Raw genomic sequence first — 19,107 nt, forward strand, 5'->3', positions numbered from 1 at the left:
TTTAGTGAATTTGCCTGTCAGCTAAAGCTTCATATTAGCTGCATTTTCCTGGAGAACCAGATACATGTTTTGGTAAACATAGGAATGGAATGCGAAGTTATTGATAAGCACGGATGGACATCTCGCAAGAGAGGCAACGAGAAACAGGCGACCAAGAAACTGACCAACTGTGTATCACATTCTATTCATGTGAATACTTCATATAAAAGTGGGAGATCACAAGGATCTCATCCCTTTTCTTCCTCCTTTTCCCTTTTGCTTATGGCCGACATTAGGAGAGGACCTTGCTAGTCCTCCCTGCGAACTGAGGCCTAGTGACAGACTGAATCCAGCTCCAGTTGGCTGCAGAGTCCAGTCCAGGACTTCGGGTGCTGGCTCTGCAGTTGCTGACACTTTCAAGATTGGTTTTGTATTATTTTCTCTATTCTTATTAGTAGCATTAGTAAAACATTTTTAATTTTTCCAACTCTTCTCTCCCTGTCCTTCTGTCCCTCCCGATCGCCTGTCTGCAGTGGGAAGGGGGGAGAGGGAGGGGTAAAAGAAGGAAGTGGGGGGAGGAGAGGAGGTTAACAATACACCTGCCAGGGTTTTACTGTCACCCCGCAATCTAAACCCTGGACAAATGTCCACCATAAAGCATTACATCCTTCAGGCAGAGCCCTTTGGTCTTCTCTGAATCTCCTCAACCACTACAGTAAAGTTGGAGCTCTTTAACAATAGTATCAAAGGTTGAAAATACACACAAAAATAAATAACTTAGCTCTTCAGATATGGTTGAGATCCAACAGACCAGAACCTCTCTCTAAAAAAAACCAGAATTTGTAAGGCTTGTCGATGTTTCATAAAATCACAGTAGCTTAAAAACATGAATAAAATTTCCAAACAGCATCTGTTAATCATGCAGGTGCTATCAGAAAATCACCTGAAAATAAACAACTCAGGAAAAATAAAATAATTTCAGAACCAAATGAAAAGACAGAAGGTCAAGAGGTTTTAGAAATCTTCATCCCTTGAAAACGCTTAGTCTGGTAGAAAAATGATGCCTCTGTTAGCTTAATGGAGATAAAAAAAATGAAGTAGAATGGACAAAAGGACAAAATAGGAAAAAAAGAAATCACACAAAGACTGGGAGTCTGGGTAATTACATTCTACAGTCACAAAATTTTTTCAAAAGCATTGCTTCAAGAGTCAGAAAGGGAACTTGTCTAAAATAAAGAAAAAGGTCTCAGAGTTACGTGCTGTTGTGGCAGCTACCACAGAGGTGGTGCACAACGCGGCTGTTCTCCATCTCTTCACGTGCACAACCTTCCGCTACAACCATTCTGACCCCAGGACTGGCTGCTGGTTCTCCATCTGCACCAAACCTTAAGCTGGTTTCTCCTCTCACCATGCAATATTTGCTTAGTAAATACCTACACTCTGAATACTTGCTAAAATCCTGCTCCTTCTCATGTTTGGCATTTAAGTGACAAGTTCTTAAAAGGAAAAACCAGAAAACATTGCTCATACATTACTACAAAATAATGTAGGTCCTAATTAGCAAAGAGATTTGACAATGATCTGACCTATTCTGCAGAGCCCCGAAAACTGGAAATTAAAAACAAAAACAAAAAAACAGTGACATGAAAACATAAAACCATCTCCATCTTTTCTTTCAGCTCCAGCAACAGCTTGTTTTAGTAACAGAAATCTGTTTGACCAACGCAAGGAAGAAATTACCAGGCATCAGAAGGTACTAAGAGTCACAAGGTGGTGAGTCACTACATAACAAGCCAAGTGAAGTGACCGAGGAGCTGTTGGAGTCGGTGTTCCCTGTGTTCCTAGAGGTGAAACACCCAGAGAAATCACTATTTGAACAGACCAGCTCCTCTGGTCTGCCTGTGCTACAAGAAACACACCAGAAAACCTGGGCACCTGCAGAGAACTGAATTGTCACCTTCAGGGACAAAACAACAAACAAGGAGATTATCTCGCACCATGATATTGGTCATCCACCCTTACTTTCAGAAAGCCTTTCCTAAAAAAGAAAGGTCTGGAAATAATATGCCTAGAAAGTTTGTGGAATGTCCATTACTGGAGGTTTGGAAGAACAAGTCAGACAAATACTTGGGAAAAGTGTTTGAAGTACAGCTGAACTATCACACAGAGACTGAAGTCAATGACCTTTCGGGATAACTCTCACCCCTATTTTTTTCCCTCCAAGTCACTGAATGCTGACTATTACAAAACCCAGTTTCCAGTTTGGTAAACCCTTAAACTCCACGTTTTTCTCCAGTGACAGTACAGCAGAAAACTGAAGACATTCGAAGTAGACAGAAGTATTGAAATTGTTTCTGACATAACAATAAATTGACTGTCAACTCTCTCTCTATAAGTGCTCTTCAAAAAACCCTGCACTTTAAAAACTTACTTTTCTTGCAAGCAAGCAGACAGTCACTGACTTTTCCTTTTCAGACTTAGCCAACTTAATGTGAACATTTTTTATGGTGATCAGGGCACTTTTCTTCAAACCCATCTTCACTTGATTCGCGAGAAATTTTCTCCACATAATGAAGTTTGGCACATTTTACTATTGGTAGCAGTAAGAAATTCTAGCAAGGGATGAATCAAAAAACCTGCCATTTCTTACTACACAGAGATGTAAATGAATCTTTATTACTATGGCGTTTCCACTTACAATTCTCTTGAATTGACCGCAAGTGTTTGCTTTTCACATTGAAATCCTTGCATCACCTGAGCATGGTGTATTCTGGACTTGGGTTTCCTTTGATTTAAAGTGCTTTTCCTGGGTGTGACTGAGAGAAGAAGTATCTAAGTATCCGTGTAAGTATGAAGAGTACCACAGAAGTAGTTTCCACCTCTGATTTTGAATTTTATTATTGAAAAACTTGTTGTACAAAGGCACACATCGTCACAGGGAAAAGTATATTTTAAATGGTTTTTCAATTTCTGAGTTGTTCTTATTATAATAAATCAAAGTCCCAAACCATCCAGGCTAGAGAGCTGGACTCAGCTGAATTGGTCTCTCCAGTCTCTGGTTCTTCTCCCTTCAACTCCTGCCCAAAGTATAACCATAGTTTCAGCAAATACTCTCAGGAACCTTTTTTTTAGGTGAACTACATGACAAAATGTGAACTTAGGGACAGATTCATACTTTGGAAATAACTGACAGATAATAACCCTCATTTGCTTGGTTGCCCAGTAGTTCCTCTCATCTTCAAGACTTCATGTTCCAATAAGCTCTGTATGCTTGTTTTATATAAAGGAAACAAAGTCTTTGATGTATGTTCTTATTTAATGGAAAGCATCACCAGACTCTTAAATGAGATGCAGTAGATTTAATTTATGAATAGTGTTTTCAAAGATCCAACCTTTACACTAAGGAAATGCATACATCCACTAAAGGTTAATTTTAAAGGGATTTGACAGTAAAAACTAATTAACGCAATAAATAACAACGTAACGCATTTAACGTACACCAAAATGTCAGTGGGATCAGGAAGGTTTGATTACCTGACAAGAGCGAAACTGGTTGACGAGCAGCGTACATCTCTGTGGGTCTTTTCTTCCATCCAAACTGTCCAGTTCAGCCGCCACTTGATTTAGTTCCTCATCAGCGTAGTAGAACTGGGCAAGGAGCTGCGGGTCTGTTCTCTGCATTGAAGACAGACATAGACACAATATTACATGACATTGGCAAATAAAAAACCCACTTCAGCTAATTCTATGTATTGCGATTATTTTTTTACATTTAAGTGATATAAGTAGTGTAATAAACTCATGTAATAAACTTAGAGCATTACTGAGCTGCCATGATTGCCAAAATCATCCTGGTGTTCTCACTACTTGTGGCATAATTATCTGGTGGGGCAAATAACCAAATCACAAGTTTTGTTTATGAAACAGAAGTGCAGTTCAGTTAAAACAAACTAAAACTCCAAAATCTACCCAGCACTATGATAACCCATCAAGCCGTGTGGTAACCCTGGAACAGGACACATGGTGCTATGGGGTCAGAATCCTCACCTGGAGAATCACAAGAATCAAATCGCGGAAGGGAAGAGTCCTGAATCTACTAAATATGTTACCAGCACCAAATAGACGTAAAGACTTCACAAAGCAAATAATAGAACTAAACAAGGCATTAGAGAGAGAAAACTAAGCCACAAGGGTTGCAAATGGCAAAGAAAATTATCATAATGGATTTTTGGCCACATTAAAACAAAATAACAATTATCATAGAACCAAAAAATATTGAGAAGCATTAATAATAAAAGTTTATCCCATAAAAGGGAAATGTTTTTAATACTAAGAACTGGAAATTTTGATCCCTATGAAAGGTGTTATCAAAATACTGGAAAAAAAAAAAAAAAAAAAAAAAACAGAAAATCAGTGTATGTGGGAGGAGATGAGAATTTTGGCTGTTAAAAGAGGGGAGATACAAGTGGGAGGAGGGAGGGAGCAGCTTTCTGTAGCTGCCAAGAACTTGGTGAAAGATTCCTGGGCTCAGATAAGCACAACCTCCTATTATTCCAAAGAAGTCATCGGTAAAACATACACAAGATCTGTGGGAGATGCGTCTAAAATGAAAACAGTGTAAGAAACATTATATTAACTGTAGAGTGGGAATCAGAATTAGTTGTCACTAGATGAGAGGGGAAAAAAAAAAAGCCTGATACCACAGAAAACAAATAACTGTAAAATATCTGAAATTGATTGTTAATGCACTGAAGAATAAAACAACACAAAAGTGCTTTTAGAAGGGCCGGGTTATGTAAATAATGAGTAAAAATAGAAACAAAGTTGCAAGGAAGCAATTTAGAGACTCAAATATTGAGGGAGAAAACGCCAAACAAACAAACAAAACCTACAATAACACAGGGAAGAACTTCCAGGTAAATAAAACCATTCAGTTAAAAGAAAACAGTGCTTTTACAAACTAAAAAAACCCAGTGAAAATGTTGAAATTACCAAAATACAACACATTTAAATGATAAGTAACGAAGATATACAAGGTAAGTACACCAGAGCAAAACATGTCCCTAAAGAAACAAGTGCAACACAATGAAGAAATCAGTCAACAGCAAAACAAAAGATAACATCACTTTAAAAGGCAACGTCACCAAATGCGACAAATGGCAAAAGACAAAACCACCGAGGATATCGTGAGGAAGTACGTGTTGTGAACTGTAACTTTTTTTCTCTGAAACACAAAGCATTTCCACTATTGTAAAAGGATAAAACGGCAAAGTTCTTAAGGGCTGCGCATAAGAGCAACAAGACTGGTGAAGGGACCTGAACACAAGACCTATGGGGAGAGGCTGAGGGAGCTGGGGTTGTTTAGTCTGGAGAAGAGGAGGCTTAGAGGTGACCTCATCACTCTCTATAACTACCTGAAGGGAAGTTATAGCCAGGTGGGGATTGGTCTCTTCTCCCAGGCAGTCAGCAACAGGACAAGGGGGCATGGGCTTCAACTCTGCCAGGGGAAATTTAGGCTGGATATTAGAAAGAAATTCTTTGCAGAGAGAGTGGTCAGGCATTGGAATGGCTGCCCAGGGAGGTGCTGGACTCGCCGTCCCTGGAGGTTTTTAAACTGAGATTGGACATGGCACTTAGTGCCATGATCTAGTAAATGGACTAGAGTTGGACCAAGGGTTGGACTTGATGATCTCTGAGGTCTTTTTCAACCCAGTCAATTCTGTGACAAGGATGTAGCGGCATCAGAAACACTGCCGTTGCCAAAGTGCACGTTTAAAGCAGTAACAGGGATAAACGTGTCCTAGAGCTGAATCCTGCCCTGCACATTCGCCCAGTCCCGCAGCTCCGGTGCAGAACACACAAGTTGTTTGCAATCACACAAGAAGATCAGTAGCAAACCTCTACCAACAGCAACACAGGTTCAGCAGTGGCGAAAGCACAATAAATGCCCATCGGGAATACTTGAAAAAAGCAATTATTTTTGCTTCATACTAAAAAAAAAAATAGCAGAAGATACCACAACACATTGTTAAACTCCCTGCTCTGGTGTCCACAAGATACATATCCTGCAGAAAAATCCTTTCATGTCTTCATAGTACAAAACCATTAAAACCCACACAGCTGTTTGGTCCCTGAAAAGGAACAACAGAGTATTAACAGATTTTGAAGAGGACAGTGTACATCCTCCACACTTGACAGGATCAGCGAGTTAACGACTGCCAAGTATTTTATTACTGTAAGACTTCAGGAAAAAGGTTCAGCCTTACAAACAATGCTAAATACTACCTCAGCATTAAGTGCTGGCTTGGTTCTCAGTCAGCAATTTAACGGGACAAGAGTCCTCCATGAAAACAGAAAACTCCTGGTTCCTCCGTGTCTCATTTGGGCACGAACACAGTGAATTTAAGGCTGCCTTTCCATTGCTGTAAATGACACACTGTCCAGCAGCTTCCTACCTCAGCACTAACACCATGTAAATTCTGAACCAAGTCAGAAATGAAACATCTTCTGAGGCAGTTGAAATGTAGTAATTTAAGTCTTACAACTTTGTTTTTCTTCTTTAAACAGCCACTTTCTACAAAATGGAGCGCCTTTCCAATCATAAGCTTCTTGCTCTTGATCCTTTCAATGTTGTCTTTTGTGGAGCAGTTTCAGTACCTGAAGCGTAAGCTGTGAAAAATTTAGAGTCTTCACTATAGCCTTGATCTAAGGTGTCCAGGGAGAAGGATCAAGCTTGTGATAGGGAAACAAACAAGATTCAAAATGAATTATAATAAGAAGGAGAGTCTATAAGTAAACTACTACATTTAATTTTGTTTGGTTCTAAATTTCTGTATTTATAAAGTAAGGCTTAGTAAAGCATTTCTTTCAGTATTTCCCTTACCCAATTATTTTTATTCTTTCAGATTTTTACATTTTCCTTCAGCATTTACCTACATTTATTAAAACTTTCTAGACGAAGCTGTTAACCAAAGATGCAGGAGTTCATGCGTGGAATTGTGGCAAAGCATGACTGCTGATGTACAAGCTTCTAAATTGCACTGCAGAAGCAAAATAAGGCAATTTATTAAGACCGGTCTCAAGCAAAACGAGCAAGGCTGAGATACTTCACTCCCACGTGGCTGATCTTGTAAAGTGGAAGAACAAAAGTTTTAATTGAGTTCTCTCGACTGTGTTATGTTTGGTGCGGATTAGTAGCGCGATCTTTGATTAATTGTGTCAGTCATATGTGGTCTCTGGCAAACCAAAGCTGCATGAAACTCAATCTCTTAGCAGGGGGCTGTTTAAAGCAAGTAATCTCAACTTTCTAAATTCAATTTGTTCCAATTGGTAGTAGAAAATTAGAGATAGCACCATGCTCTATGCCAATTTTTACTTTCAGATTATGCAAAATATGGTTCAAATAATGGCATCCAAATTACTTATTATTCTTCGGCAGAATTAGTAACTCCCAGCCTCAGCTGCTCAACTTAATGGAGAGGCTCCATATGAAAGCACCTAGCAGAGAAACTACCACTTATCCTGGTAGTTTGTTTCAAGAATTAATCATATTTACCATCAAATTAATGCATCTAATACCTTGTTTTGATTTGCTGGACTTCAGCTTCTGGCTACTGCTCATTTTGCCTTTTTCCACTATAAAGCACTGAGTATTCCTGGTAATTCTATTTGCCCATTTCTGTATCCACAGACCGCAGTGGCCCTTTCAATCATTTCAGCACTGTATGTTGCACACAGGGGGTTGGGATTGTGAAGGGGATTTTTGTTTGGTTGGATTTTTGGGGTGGATGTGTGGAAGTTCTTCTATGTAGTGATAGTTTTAAACCTGTTATCATCCCAAGGCCCTCCTGAGTGTGAGCTATGCAGGCAGGAGTCTCATTCTCTAAGTACACTCTGCATTCCTTCTGCCTAATGTTTCTTTATATATCGCCTCTAATGTTCAACCCACCCAATGGTCCAGGTTAATCTGTGTAGCTATACTGCCAGCACATAATTTACCGTACCACTGGTGCATGTTCTCCACAGATGTGAAATCAACACTTCAGACATGGGTCACACAACTTCTTATCCTGATTTGTGCGATGTACACTGTCTATCACTCCAGTCAGCACAGAGATCAGCACACCATTTGTTTTTTAAAACATTTAGTGAAGTCATGTAATGCCACATCATTCATATTTTATATGAAAGATTACTCACTGAATATTTATTTTAATGACTTTTACTTTGTATTAGATACCACTCTCAGTAGGTCAGAGATCAAAATCACAAGACAACAGCCTGCCATCCACAAGATTAAAACTGGCTGTGTGATAAAAGTTGTATCTACTACTGAACTGGTCAATCTTTTTTGCCCATGAAGTCCTACCAATGAATAGTGACCATGATTAGGATAGTTCTGTTTGTTGCATAATGCGTTCTGATCTGATTTATCAATCAGGATTTGTACGGACTATAATAGAACGTTAAAAGGAAAACATCTTAATTTAAGAGACCCATTAGCCACAGGTTACTAGTTGAGTAACACGCCTGAAAAATCACTTAGTACATGTTATGAGATGAAAAGATGTTGTTCTCACATCTCCTAAACAAGGTGGTCTATCACAACCAGAAGCTGTCACTAAAAAGAAGTGTCAACTAACTGGGAAAGGAAGAAATTCTAGCACAGGCTTCCCACCACAGGGCAGAAGCAAAGAGCTAGACCAAAACCTGGTATTACAATGAGAAGCTGGGGTGCCGAGAGATCGATCTCAAACCATTCAGTAATTCTGGAATTTAAGAATCATCTTGAAAAAACATTTCCACACAAAGGGCTCTTTCTGGAGAGGTTTTCTTCCTTTTGAAACAAAATCACAAGTACCTTTTGCTTGATTTTAAACAACAGCTTTCGAGTATCAATACTGCCTCTTTTTTCAACTAACACATAAAATATGCATCATCTTCTAAGTGACAGCAGCGCATAATTTTTAACACTAAAGGGAACGTTTCCCCCAGGTTTCCGTGATCTTTTGTAGAGAAGTAAAGATATTGTTCAGGATTTTCCTTGCACTGACACTGCAGCAGGAACGGAGCCCCTCCCAAAAGAGACATTCCAAATGAGCTAAAGAATAGACTGAGGCAAGGGAACCATACAGATGAGCAAGATCCCAGCTAGTGGTGTAATTATCTTCTGATGCCTGTCAGTTATCCTCTGGAAAATAACATTCATCATTTTTGAATTGCTGATCTAAAGGTTTCAGAACAAGAGCTAAACCCCAGCCCTGCATAAAATCAAATCCACGGACTCAGGATGAAGGGCTCCAGATCCCCCTTGTTCACCATTGCTTTTCCAGCACTAAACATTTGTGTCTCCCTCAATACGCTCAGAAACCCTAACCCGATCCCTATGGAACGAAACTGTATGGAAAAGCATTAATTATATGCATTTTGCCGACGGTAAACGCAGATTGCTTTTTGATGAGAGAACAAAGTAAATCTATATCCATCAGAGTAACTTTTCAAGCAATATTTTGTAATGGCAAAAGGCGTATTTTTACAGAAGTATATGCATTTTATTACACTTCGCAGCAAATGCATCCACAAACAATCGCAGGACAGTAATGGGTGATATTCTACGCCTGATAGTTTCAATCGCTGCGGGTGCCCCATGACGTTACCCTTCCTTAGCCAGGAGGGTTAACGAACGGCAACTGCCCATTCAACAGCTTCTGTTCTGATAAAGCTGGTGCTACATCTCTAATGGCCCAAGTGAAGAGTTTTAGAGAAAGGCCGTGGCATTCACATCAGTGGAACTGTCTGTCATTGATGTAGCTTCCTTCATTCCCCTTTGGTAAGGGAAAGGGTGGAATAAATGTCTCTATTACGGAAGGGCCAGTAGTTCTCAGCCCAAATCTCTTGTCCACTGTATTTTGGAGGAAAGAAGTGCTTTGCCACATACCCAGACAACAACTCTCCACTCCCCGAAATAGACGTTGCAGTTATCAGACAATGCCAAATACAAATACTGCATAGCACAGAAATCAGAAAAGGGGCATCACAAGTGAAAGCACATACCATTTGAGGTAACAACTGGAAAAAGCTGGAGATTAAGAACTCCCTCCTACTCTGCAACATGCAGAAACCCCCATCTAATATTTTGGAAAGCAACTCATACATGAGACAACAATGTGTGCCGTGCACCACAAGGCACAATTAGGTCCTAAGCGTTTCAAACACAGTCAGTGATGAGGCAACGTACTATTTTTAAAGCTTACAACTGATGTTGCATGTAACTAGTTTTAAGCTAATTAAACCTAACTAAGACTTATGTAACATCATCAGAAGGAAAAAGTGTTTTGTTCAAATGTAATAGGATTTAGGCACAAAGTCCTGAGTTTATTCACCGCCAGCTCGAAAAATAACAGATTTACAGTGACAGCAACTTATCCAGTTGAAAACTGACTGCACCAGTCACATTTGCACTAACAGGCTTAACTGGCAGATGACAAGTTCCAAAGATTTAAGGTATTTCTTCACAAAAGGAACCAGCCAGTTGTTACATCAGTAGCCTCCCATGTAACCAAATGTACTCACATCCTTCCTTTGGACAGGTGCTTTGAATTTTTCATTGATTTCCAAATGCTAATGAATAACAATAAGAAACAATCATCCTCTAACAGGCAGGTGAGCCAAGATTTCTAATAGTTAAGTTCAAATGTCATAATGTTTAGTAGCAAAACTTCTTTTTTCACATTTGTCCTGGTTTTGTTAAAGAACAAGTTTCTCTTTTAGTGAATTTGCCTGTCAGCTAAAGCTTCATATTAGCTGCATTTTCCTGGAGAACCAGATACATGTTTTGGTAAACATAGCAATGGAATGCGAAGTTATTGATAAGCACAGATGGACATCTCGCAAGAGAGGCAACAAGAAACAGGTGACCAAGAAACTGACCAACTGTTTATAAATTCCATTCACGTGAATACTTCATATAAAAGTGGGAGATCACAAGGATCTAGGCCCTTCCTTCTTTTTTCCCTTCTGCTTATGGCTGACATTAGGAGAGGACCTTGCTAGTCCTCCCTGCAAACTGAGGCCTAGTGACAGACTGAATCCAGCTCCGGTTGGCTGCAGAGTCCAGTCCAGGACTTTGGATGCCGGTTCTGCAGTTGCTGACACTTTCAAGATTGGTTTTGTATGTTTTGTATTATTTTCTCTGTTCTTATTAGTAGCATTAGTAAAACATTTTCAATTTTTCCAACTCTTTCCTCTCTGTCCTTCTTTCCCTCCAGATTGCCTGTCTGCAGTGGGAAGGGGGGAGAGAGAGAGGAAAAAGGGGGAAGGAGGGGAGGAGAGGAGGTTAACAATACACCTGCCAGGGTTTGATTGTCACCCCAGAATCATAAACCCTTGACAACATTAAATGAAAGGGGAACTCAGCCATTCCAAGTATGCAGTTGCTTTGGGGGCTTTGTTGTTTGGTTGGTTTGTTGTTTCTTTTAATCTACTGCCTACCTGAAGCCCTATCTGTTTAGGAATAAAGGGAAAAAAAATTCCCTCAGCACTCAGTTTGTAGAATGTATTTAAGGCTTAAACTGATGTTGCACATGGATAAAGAGGACTCCAAGATGAATACGACTGGTAACTGGTCATGTGGATTTTAAAAAACAAGCACTGAGAAAATGCTACAGCCTGGTTAAAGCTTTGCCAGCTGCTCTGTGTTTATCTACAGAATATCGTTACACACTCAAGACAGACAGGTGAACAGGTGGTTAACACACTAAAATGCTAGCAGCACCTTCAGGAGAAGAAGAAAAAAACAAACAGTGAAATAATGATTTATTAGACAACACATGAGTTTTTGGATGGGTTTTTGCAATACTCCCCCAAACCATTTAAGATTTCTGTTTCCCCTACAGATCGGTATAATGCTAACCCCCTAAAAGGGAAAATGTGGGTGGTTACACTGAACTGGAGTAGCAAATCTCTGAGACTGCCATGCAGTCAGTTTTCATTTATGATGGATTAAGTCACCGTTCTATTTTTGAGTGTTCATAACACTAATCTAGAAGAGCATGTGCTCAAATCCGTATTTTCTGTGGAAGCACATAAGCATACACTGAACACAGTACTTAAGCGTTTGGCTGTGTATTCTGCTGAACGGGAGCGCCCTGCAGCTGAACCGCAGCTTCAGTTCTGAGGAAAGAAAACAGACCTGAGGAAGAGAAAGGGGTTTTGCCGTGGGGAAGAAGTCAACGCGCTAATCAACACGCTAAGCAGATGTCAGAAGTGATGGAGCAGCTACTTCTGCCATGTGAAGAGCAGGGACGCTGCAATGCTACCGCCACACCCAGCCTATGGCAGGCTATGTTTAATTAGGAAAAAATTGATCTTCCCCAAATTGAGTCTGTTCTGCACATGGAGGTAATTGTTGAGTTATCTCCCTATCTTTATCTCAACCCACAAGCTTTTTCATCCTATCTTCCACCCCTGGCCTGTTGAGAAGGAGTGAGAGAGCGGCTGGGTGGGCACCCAGCAGCCAGCCAAGGTCAAGCCACTCACCGAACTTGTAAAGGCTTCCCCAAAGCCCCCTCCTGCAGCCAATCTCCCCAAGCTCAACCTTAAAATTATCACATTTCATTCTCAGCTGCTGCAAGAACATCAACTTAAATGAAAGTCTGTTTACCTAGAAACAGTAAACACAGTTTGTCAGGATACATATTGAAACAGAAAAATGACTCTTTAAATTTTTTTTTTATACAGTTTGCTTCAGATTTGCCTAGACTTATTTAAACTCAAACAGAGCTTTAAACTAGATTTAAAGTGGGCAAGGGATAAAACCAGGCTCACTAGAGATAAGCCTGGGGGCAGCATGCCAATATTTGGGAGAAGGTGTGTTACCGAGGTCATTCAATCTGCACTCTCAGTGGACGGAGAGCTGTGCAGCAAAGACACAGGGGTCGTCGATGTGTTAGTAACCACAGAACACCTGAGAATACTGACACAGGAATCAGAGCTTCTCCCTGTAAAAAGGTGGCAGGACCAATAGCCCAACTTAAGTGCATCTCCAGCAATGCATGCAGAGCATGGGCAACAAACAGGAGGACCTGGAAGTCACTGGCATCTGGAAAACTATGAAAACTATATAGAACCATTTTGGTTGGAAGAGACCCTCAAGATCATTGAGTCCAACCATAAACTAACTCCGGCACTAAACCATGTCCCTAAGAGCCACATCTATACATCTTTAACCCCTCCAGGGATGGTGACTCCACCACTGCCCTGGGCAGCCTGCTGCAATTCCTGACAACTCTTTCCATTAAGAATTTTTTCCTAATATCCAATCAAAACCTCCCCTGGTGCAACTTGAGGCCATTCCCTCTCGTCCTATCACTTGTTACTTGGGAGAAGAGACCAACCCCCTCCATGCTCCAACCTCCTTTCAGGCAGTTGCAGACAGTGATAAGGTCTCCCCTCAGCCTCCTTTTCTCCAGGCTGAACAGCCCCAGTTCCCTCAGCCACTCCTCATCACACTTGTGCTCCAGGCCCCTCACCAGCTTCCTCACCTCCTCTGCACACTCTCCAGCACCTCAACATCCTTCTTATGATGAGGGGCCCAAAACTGAACAGACAATTCAAGGTGCAGCCTCATCAGTGCCAAGTACAGGGGGAGGACTGTGGCACTAGTCCTGCTGGCCACACTATTCCTGATACAAGCCAGGGCAGCTGCCATCACAGAAACATGGTGGGGTGACTCCCACAGCTGATGTGCTGCAATGGATGGCTATAAACTCTTCAGAAGGGACAGGCAAGGAAGAAGAGGCAGTGTTGTACCAGGGAAGGTCTAGAATGGCTATCAGGAAAATGGTTTAGTGGTGGACTCAGCAGTGTTAGGCTCACAGATGGACTCAAAGGTCTTACCAAGCTTAACAATTCTACGATTACATTAAGTATCACTTGAAAGGTAATACATTCTTCAGGTTTTTTAGTGTTTTTTTACTTCTCAAGAAGAAAATAGCCAATTTAGCTCCATAGGCTTGTTGATTGACTATGTTCAATTCTACATCTGTGCTCCCCTCCCCCCACCCATTCTAAAGGAATGATGTGACATTTGCAAGCGGCACCCAACTGTCTTTCTTACAATAATGCAACCCCTCCATCTTGCCATGCTGCATGTCTTCACAACTTCCTGCATCAGATGACTTTTTAACCCACTACACTTATGTTCTAACACGTTTTATGGATGTGTCTGAATGTTTATAACAATTCCTAAACACCAGGGTGAACAATGACCTCTCTTCTTGGACATGTCCTCAGTGTTAATGTCTTTCTAATTATTAGTTCGCTATACGCTTTTTTCCTTTCAGAATCATATTTCTATTCTTAAAAAAAAAAAAAGTATACAAAAATAAACAATCAAAGTCTAAACAAAGCCACTTAATGCAGTTACAGGATTGCTCTGCAGCCTCTTTTCGGCACGCACAAATCCTAAAAGGACTTGTTTCCTCCCAGGTCTGTAGTTCGAGCACTTCACTCATGCTTGGCAGACCTGGTAGGATGCCAATTTTGCCTTGCTATTCAGTACCGACCTGTTCTGAACAATCTGCTATATACAGCATTACACTTCTGGATCATGAAATAAATGTCTTAGTTAATCACGGCACAGAGAAAAGTAACAAGAGGCAAACGTGACCCAGCAACGAGTTCAAGCCTGCTGACTATGAGAGAATTACTCCATAGCCTTTCCCAGGTTTCTTCATACTGAAAGTGCATCTTTATTTTTCCTTGCCTCAGCAAACTTGCTTATGATGAATCTGAGGTGTTCCATATTGTATTTTAATAAAAGCACAGTCATCTGTGTAAGTTGCTCATACATCAATTCATTTGCCTTGTAGGAGGTTTTCAATAAGCTCAGGCTGAACACCTTGCCAGATATTCAGGATTTAACTACCATGGCATCACGAGCAGAATCAATCATTGCATCAAAAAGATTTCATCAGAACTTTGTTCTGAAACACATCTGTTCAGGCCCAGTGATGAAAGAAGCTGTTCTTACAGCCTGCAGTACAGGAACTTTTCCCAGCTTCTGCCTTCTGACAATAACTTCAAATGAACACCTGAGTAAGTAAATATTTTGATCTTATTTCCACTATTTTGGCTGAATCATCTAACAAGTAGCTTTCTGCGTGCCACCATCAGTCAGATGCGGTTTCCTATTCTGTTTTCCAGATAACAGCAAGCTTGTATTGCTGTTTATCCTGTGCTCCCCACAGCACCTACCTCTGGAGATCCATCCAAGTCTAATAACAAACCCACTCAAGACACCGTCACTCAGAGCAGTTAACATCAGCTCTGCTTTCTAGGTAGGGACCTACCTAATGATTTAGGAAACTTTTAGGAACTTCATTGCTTTTAAGGACTTGACACTGAGGTTAGCACCCTTTTTTATCACGCATGCTTGAACACAAACAGTGGCTTCAAAAACTGCCAGGAGATGGGCAAAAAGAGAGGAAAAAGGCACCAGAAGGACCAACAGCAGAACCACACAGGACTGTAAACCATGCTAAAAACTCTTCAAACAGTCCGTCCATGAAAAAATACACTCAAGTGCACAAAAAGTGTGTATTTGGTGGAAGGCTGTGAACTGGATGAGAGCTCATGGGAGCAGGGTCACCTGAGCCCCTGCTGCCAGCCCTGCCAAACTGCATCTCTTTGCTCCAGGAGACATTCCTGGGGCTTTTCAGAAAATACACTCACGGGCTGTCCTTGCCTTCCTGGTCACGCAGAAAATCTCTCCTGGGAAACAACTGTGTTTGTACAGCCATTCCTGATTCCTGTGCTAGCTCAGCACACTGGTTCAGTCTGACCATTTCTCCTCATCAGCATGCACGTTGGATATGCTGCATCAGCCTTCAGCAATTCCCCCACCCAAACCAGTTCCTTTGCAATAAAGACACAGAATGCATAAAAACTAAGCAGAAGTTAAATATAAACACGAACGCTTTTCTGTCATATATTTTCCCAAGATGTACAGTTCTATACTCACTATGCAGAGGGAAAATTCAAAAAACAAAACACCACCCACAAAACCCTCTAGTCACTAAATATTAGTGACTCATACAAGGATTTTAAAAAGAAATAAATCACATACTGTCTCCTTCTAGAAAGACCAAGTTTCTCAGAGTTGCTTGCTGCCTGTTTAGGTAAATGACGACAACAAAACACACAAAAAAACCCTGATGCCACACAATGCAATTACAGCACTACTTATTAAATGAAGGGACGCTTCTTTCCCCACATTCCCCAAAACAACTTTCAGAAAAACTATAATAAATACAGCAAACTGCCTGTTATTCTTTATCCATCACCAGTATCACTTTCACACTATAATATACATGTTCGGGTCATCCCCAAATTAATTCTGCAAGCTTCTGGTTGGCATGTATTGCCTCTAGTATGCTAAATGACACAAGAGGCAAAGGCATTAACTGCAGAACTTCTGATGAAAGCTATGAAATGCATTACCACTAACGCTGATGGTAATATTTACAATGGTTTGACAAGAACATGATCCAAACTAGTTTTCCTTTGTTATACTTGATAATAAAAAAGCCTACTACCATTGAAGACACCAAGAAAAAAGATAAATCTGGTCTTGGAAAAATGAAGCATGCTTAATAAGGCAAAAATATTAATTTATGCACGTACAATTCACTTCCATGTCAATGCAGATACCTACAGTAGGTCTTTATCAACAGAGAACGCCTGCTCTGCACCCAGTGGGGCTCCAGCAATGAACACAGACTGGGGACCGTGCCAAAATCAGAGGCAGATTCATGACTGGTTTTGCTTATAATGGGGCAAAGAATTCCAGTGTTTCCAAAGCTTTGGGGAAGAACACCTACTGGACTAGCTATAGCTTGCATCTCAATGGCATAACAGTTTCAAAAGTTGAGTTGGTTTTGCTATGAATGCTGCATTTGGCAGAGGGTTTAGCACACACGCAGTCTTGGATCAAAGCTATTCACTGCTGCTCAACTGAGAAACAGTGGCTATTTTTCCCTGAAGAAAATAATCAACGTAAAATCAAAACGCCAAAAAAGTTCTCTGATGTTTCTGAAATTAAAGTTCTTAATTATTCCAGTAATTTCAAGACTTCTGAAAATAGATGGTAATAGCTGCATCCAGCTTGACTTACACAGCTGTCCAGCCTACAGGCACATGATCACATTACTCACCTAAAACATAGGAATTTACTTCAAAACAGGTAAAAATAACAGTTGTCACCAGTTTTTTCCTGCTCAAGCTTTTCTCTTTTGTGCAACAACTGCAAAGCAGAGGTCAGAATTTGGAAGCACTTTCCCAGCGCAGCCTTTGCTTAAACCAGCCAAGTTTCCCTCCAGCCCAATCAATACTTCACTGTTCCATTCACAGGTTCAAAGACACGAGCTGCAGAAGGACCCTTCTGGATTTGCCGCAGGCGTGGCGGTTCGATTTCCTTCTGAAGGTGAGAGCCAACATCTGCTCGAGCCTACTGAACTAAAGATCTCTTTTTTGCCCTTACTTGCTACCTTAGAGACAAGCTCCTTACACCTGAATTTAGCTCCAGTATCTGCAGCTTTGCTCTCCAGCTGCGGTCACTGTTGCTACCCAAGGCCAGCATGTACATAACAGGCAAGCCTGCAAATGCCTGCAGAACTTCAGGAACTACCCACGATGATCTAAAAGAAAAATCCCAAGCCATTATTAAACATAAAAAAGCCCCTTTAAATATATATGACACAAGCAACTGTGAAAATGTACCGAAAGGAAAACCATATTTTGCACTTTGGTGGCAATTCGCAAACACTCAAAGCAATTAATTGAAAAGTCTTACAGTAAAATGCTTATCTAGTCAGGCAACGGTTTCCTGATGTACTGAATATTTTACAGCTTCCAAAGCTACGTTGCTTTTCCTTATCAAAATGTAGGTGAAATAAAGCATTCCCTTTCAAAGAAAATGTTTGGGAGACCGGTAGGGATTTCTTAAACTGCAAATACACGTGTCAATATAACAGAACTCAGATTTTTTTCCCTACCTGCTATTGATTTTCCTTGATACAATTTTAATATTATTTGTAATTATCAACAATATACGTAGGAAATCATTACAACTCAGGTTAAAATAGAACAGATCCAGTTAAAGGCTCTTTTTGGGAAGACACGTTAACTTCAGAGGATGATGTTATTGCATCCCAAAACTGCGCTGTGAACACAAACACCATTCAAGAATCATGACTAACATCCATAATTATAGTATGCGTTCAGAAACAATTTTTATTCATTTACTTTTTTGTTTATTTATTTGAGAGAGAAGGGAAGTCCAGAATTTATCAAGTGGAGATGACAGGCAGAATATAGCCTGGAACTGATGAAGTCTGGGGATACGCATATGTTTTGGAGAGGTATCAAAGATTACTTATATTCAGCAAAACACAATTATGTTTTGGAAATGGACTGAAAACACAGCAATGTAAATGCAGTTGGCATTGTACTTCTGCTCTCCAAGCAGCTACTGCTCAATTGTTCATGTTACCAACCACAGCAGCCTAAGGACTGGACAGGTCCCAGTACAACCTGAGACAAAGGAACAGGCATTAACTACAGGGGAGGGTGTCTGTGTGTAATTGCAGTAAGATGGTAGAAGTACTGACATTACAGCATGATGACTCATTTCAGACACATCCATTTATTTATTTATTCCATAAACAACAAAATAATCTGTTAAAAATTAGGGCAAAAACTATTTTCCAGGAGGTATATGAATGCAGATTGCTTCAGAAAGACCAGTTTGAGACAGGCAGCTGCTGCATTTAAATTACACAAAATCCGCACGCGAAATATAGTAGTCATTGTTTAACATGTCACTGAATGCTGAAGTACTGTGATGAGGCAGACAAAAATCTGAAGTACAGGACACAAAAAAGCACAAACGAAAGCACTCAGGCTGAGACAAAAGCTAAACCAGTACTAGCGTTAAGAACAGGACCAATACAGGAAAGAAAGATGAAATCTAAATTCCATCTTCAAGCCCAACACAAACCTCAGCTCTTTGAAAAGTGTCCATAGCAAAAATTTCCATAGCAAACCCAGCCCTTCTCCTCACTGGTAATT

At 40.5% G+C, this 19,107-nt stretch overlaps 1 protein-coding gene across 4 annotated transcripts in view; it reads right to left on the minus strand.

Moving 5' to 3' along the window:
* ZFYVE28 (zinc finger FYVE-type containing 28) overlaps positions 1-19,107 on the minus strand; it is a 159,602-nt gene that overhangs the window by 78,100 nt on the left and 62,395 nt on the right. For all 4 annotated transcript variants that reach the window (XM_065060385.1, XM_065060384.1, XM_065060387.1 and 1 more), the window contains exon 2: positions 3,514-3,654. In XM_065060385.1, the coding sequence (XP_064916457.1) occupies positions 3,514-3,654 (141 nt within the window). The remainder of the gene's footprint in view (positions 1-3,513; positions 3,655-19,107) is intronic.

The sequence above is a fragment of the Columba livia genome, chromosome 4, assembly GCF_036013475.1.
Source record: "Columba livia isolate bColLiv1 breed racing homer chromosome 4, bColLiv1.pat.W.v2, whole genome shotgun sequence".
Taxonomy (NCBI): domain Eukaryota; kingdom Metazoa; phylum Chordata; class Aves; order Columbiformes; family Columbidae; genus Columba; species Columba livia.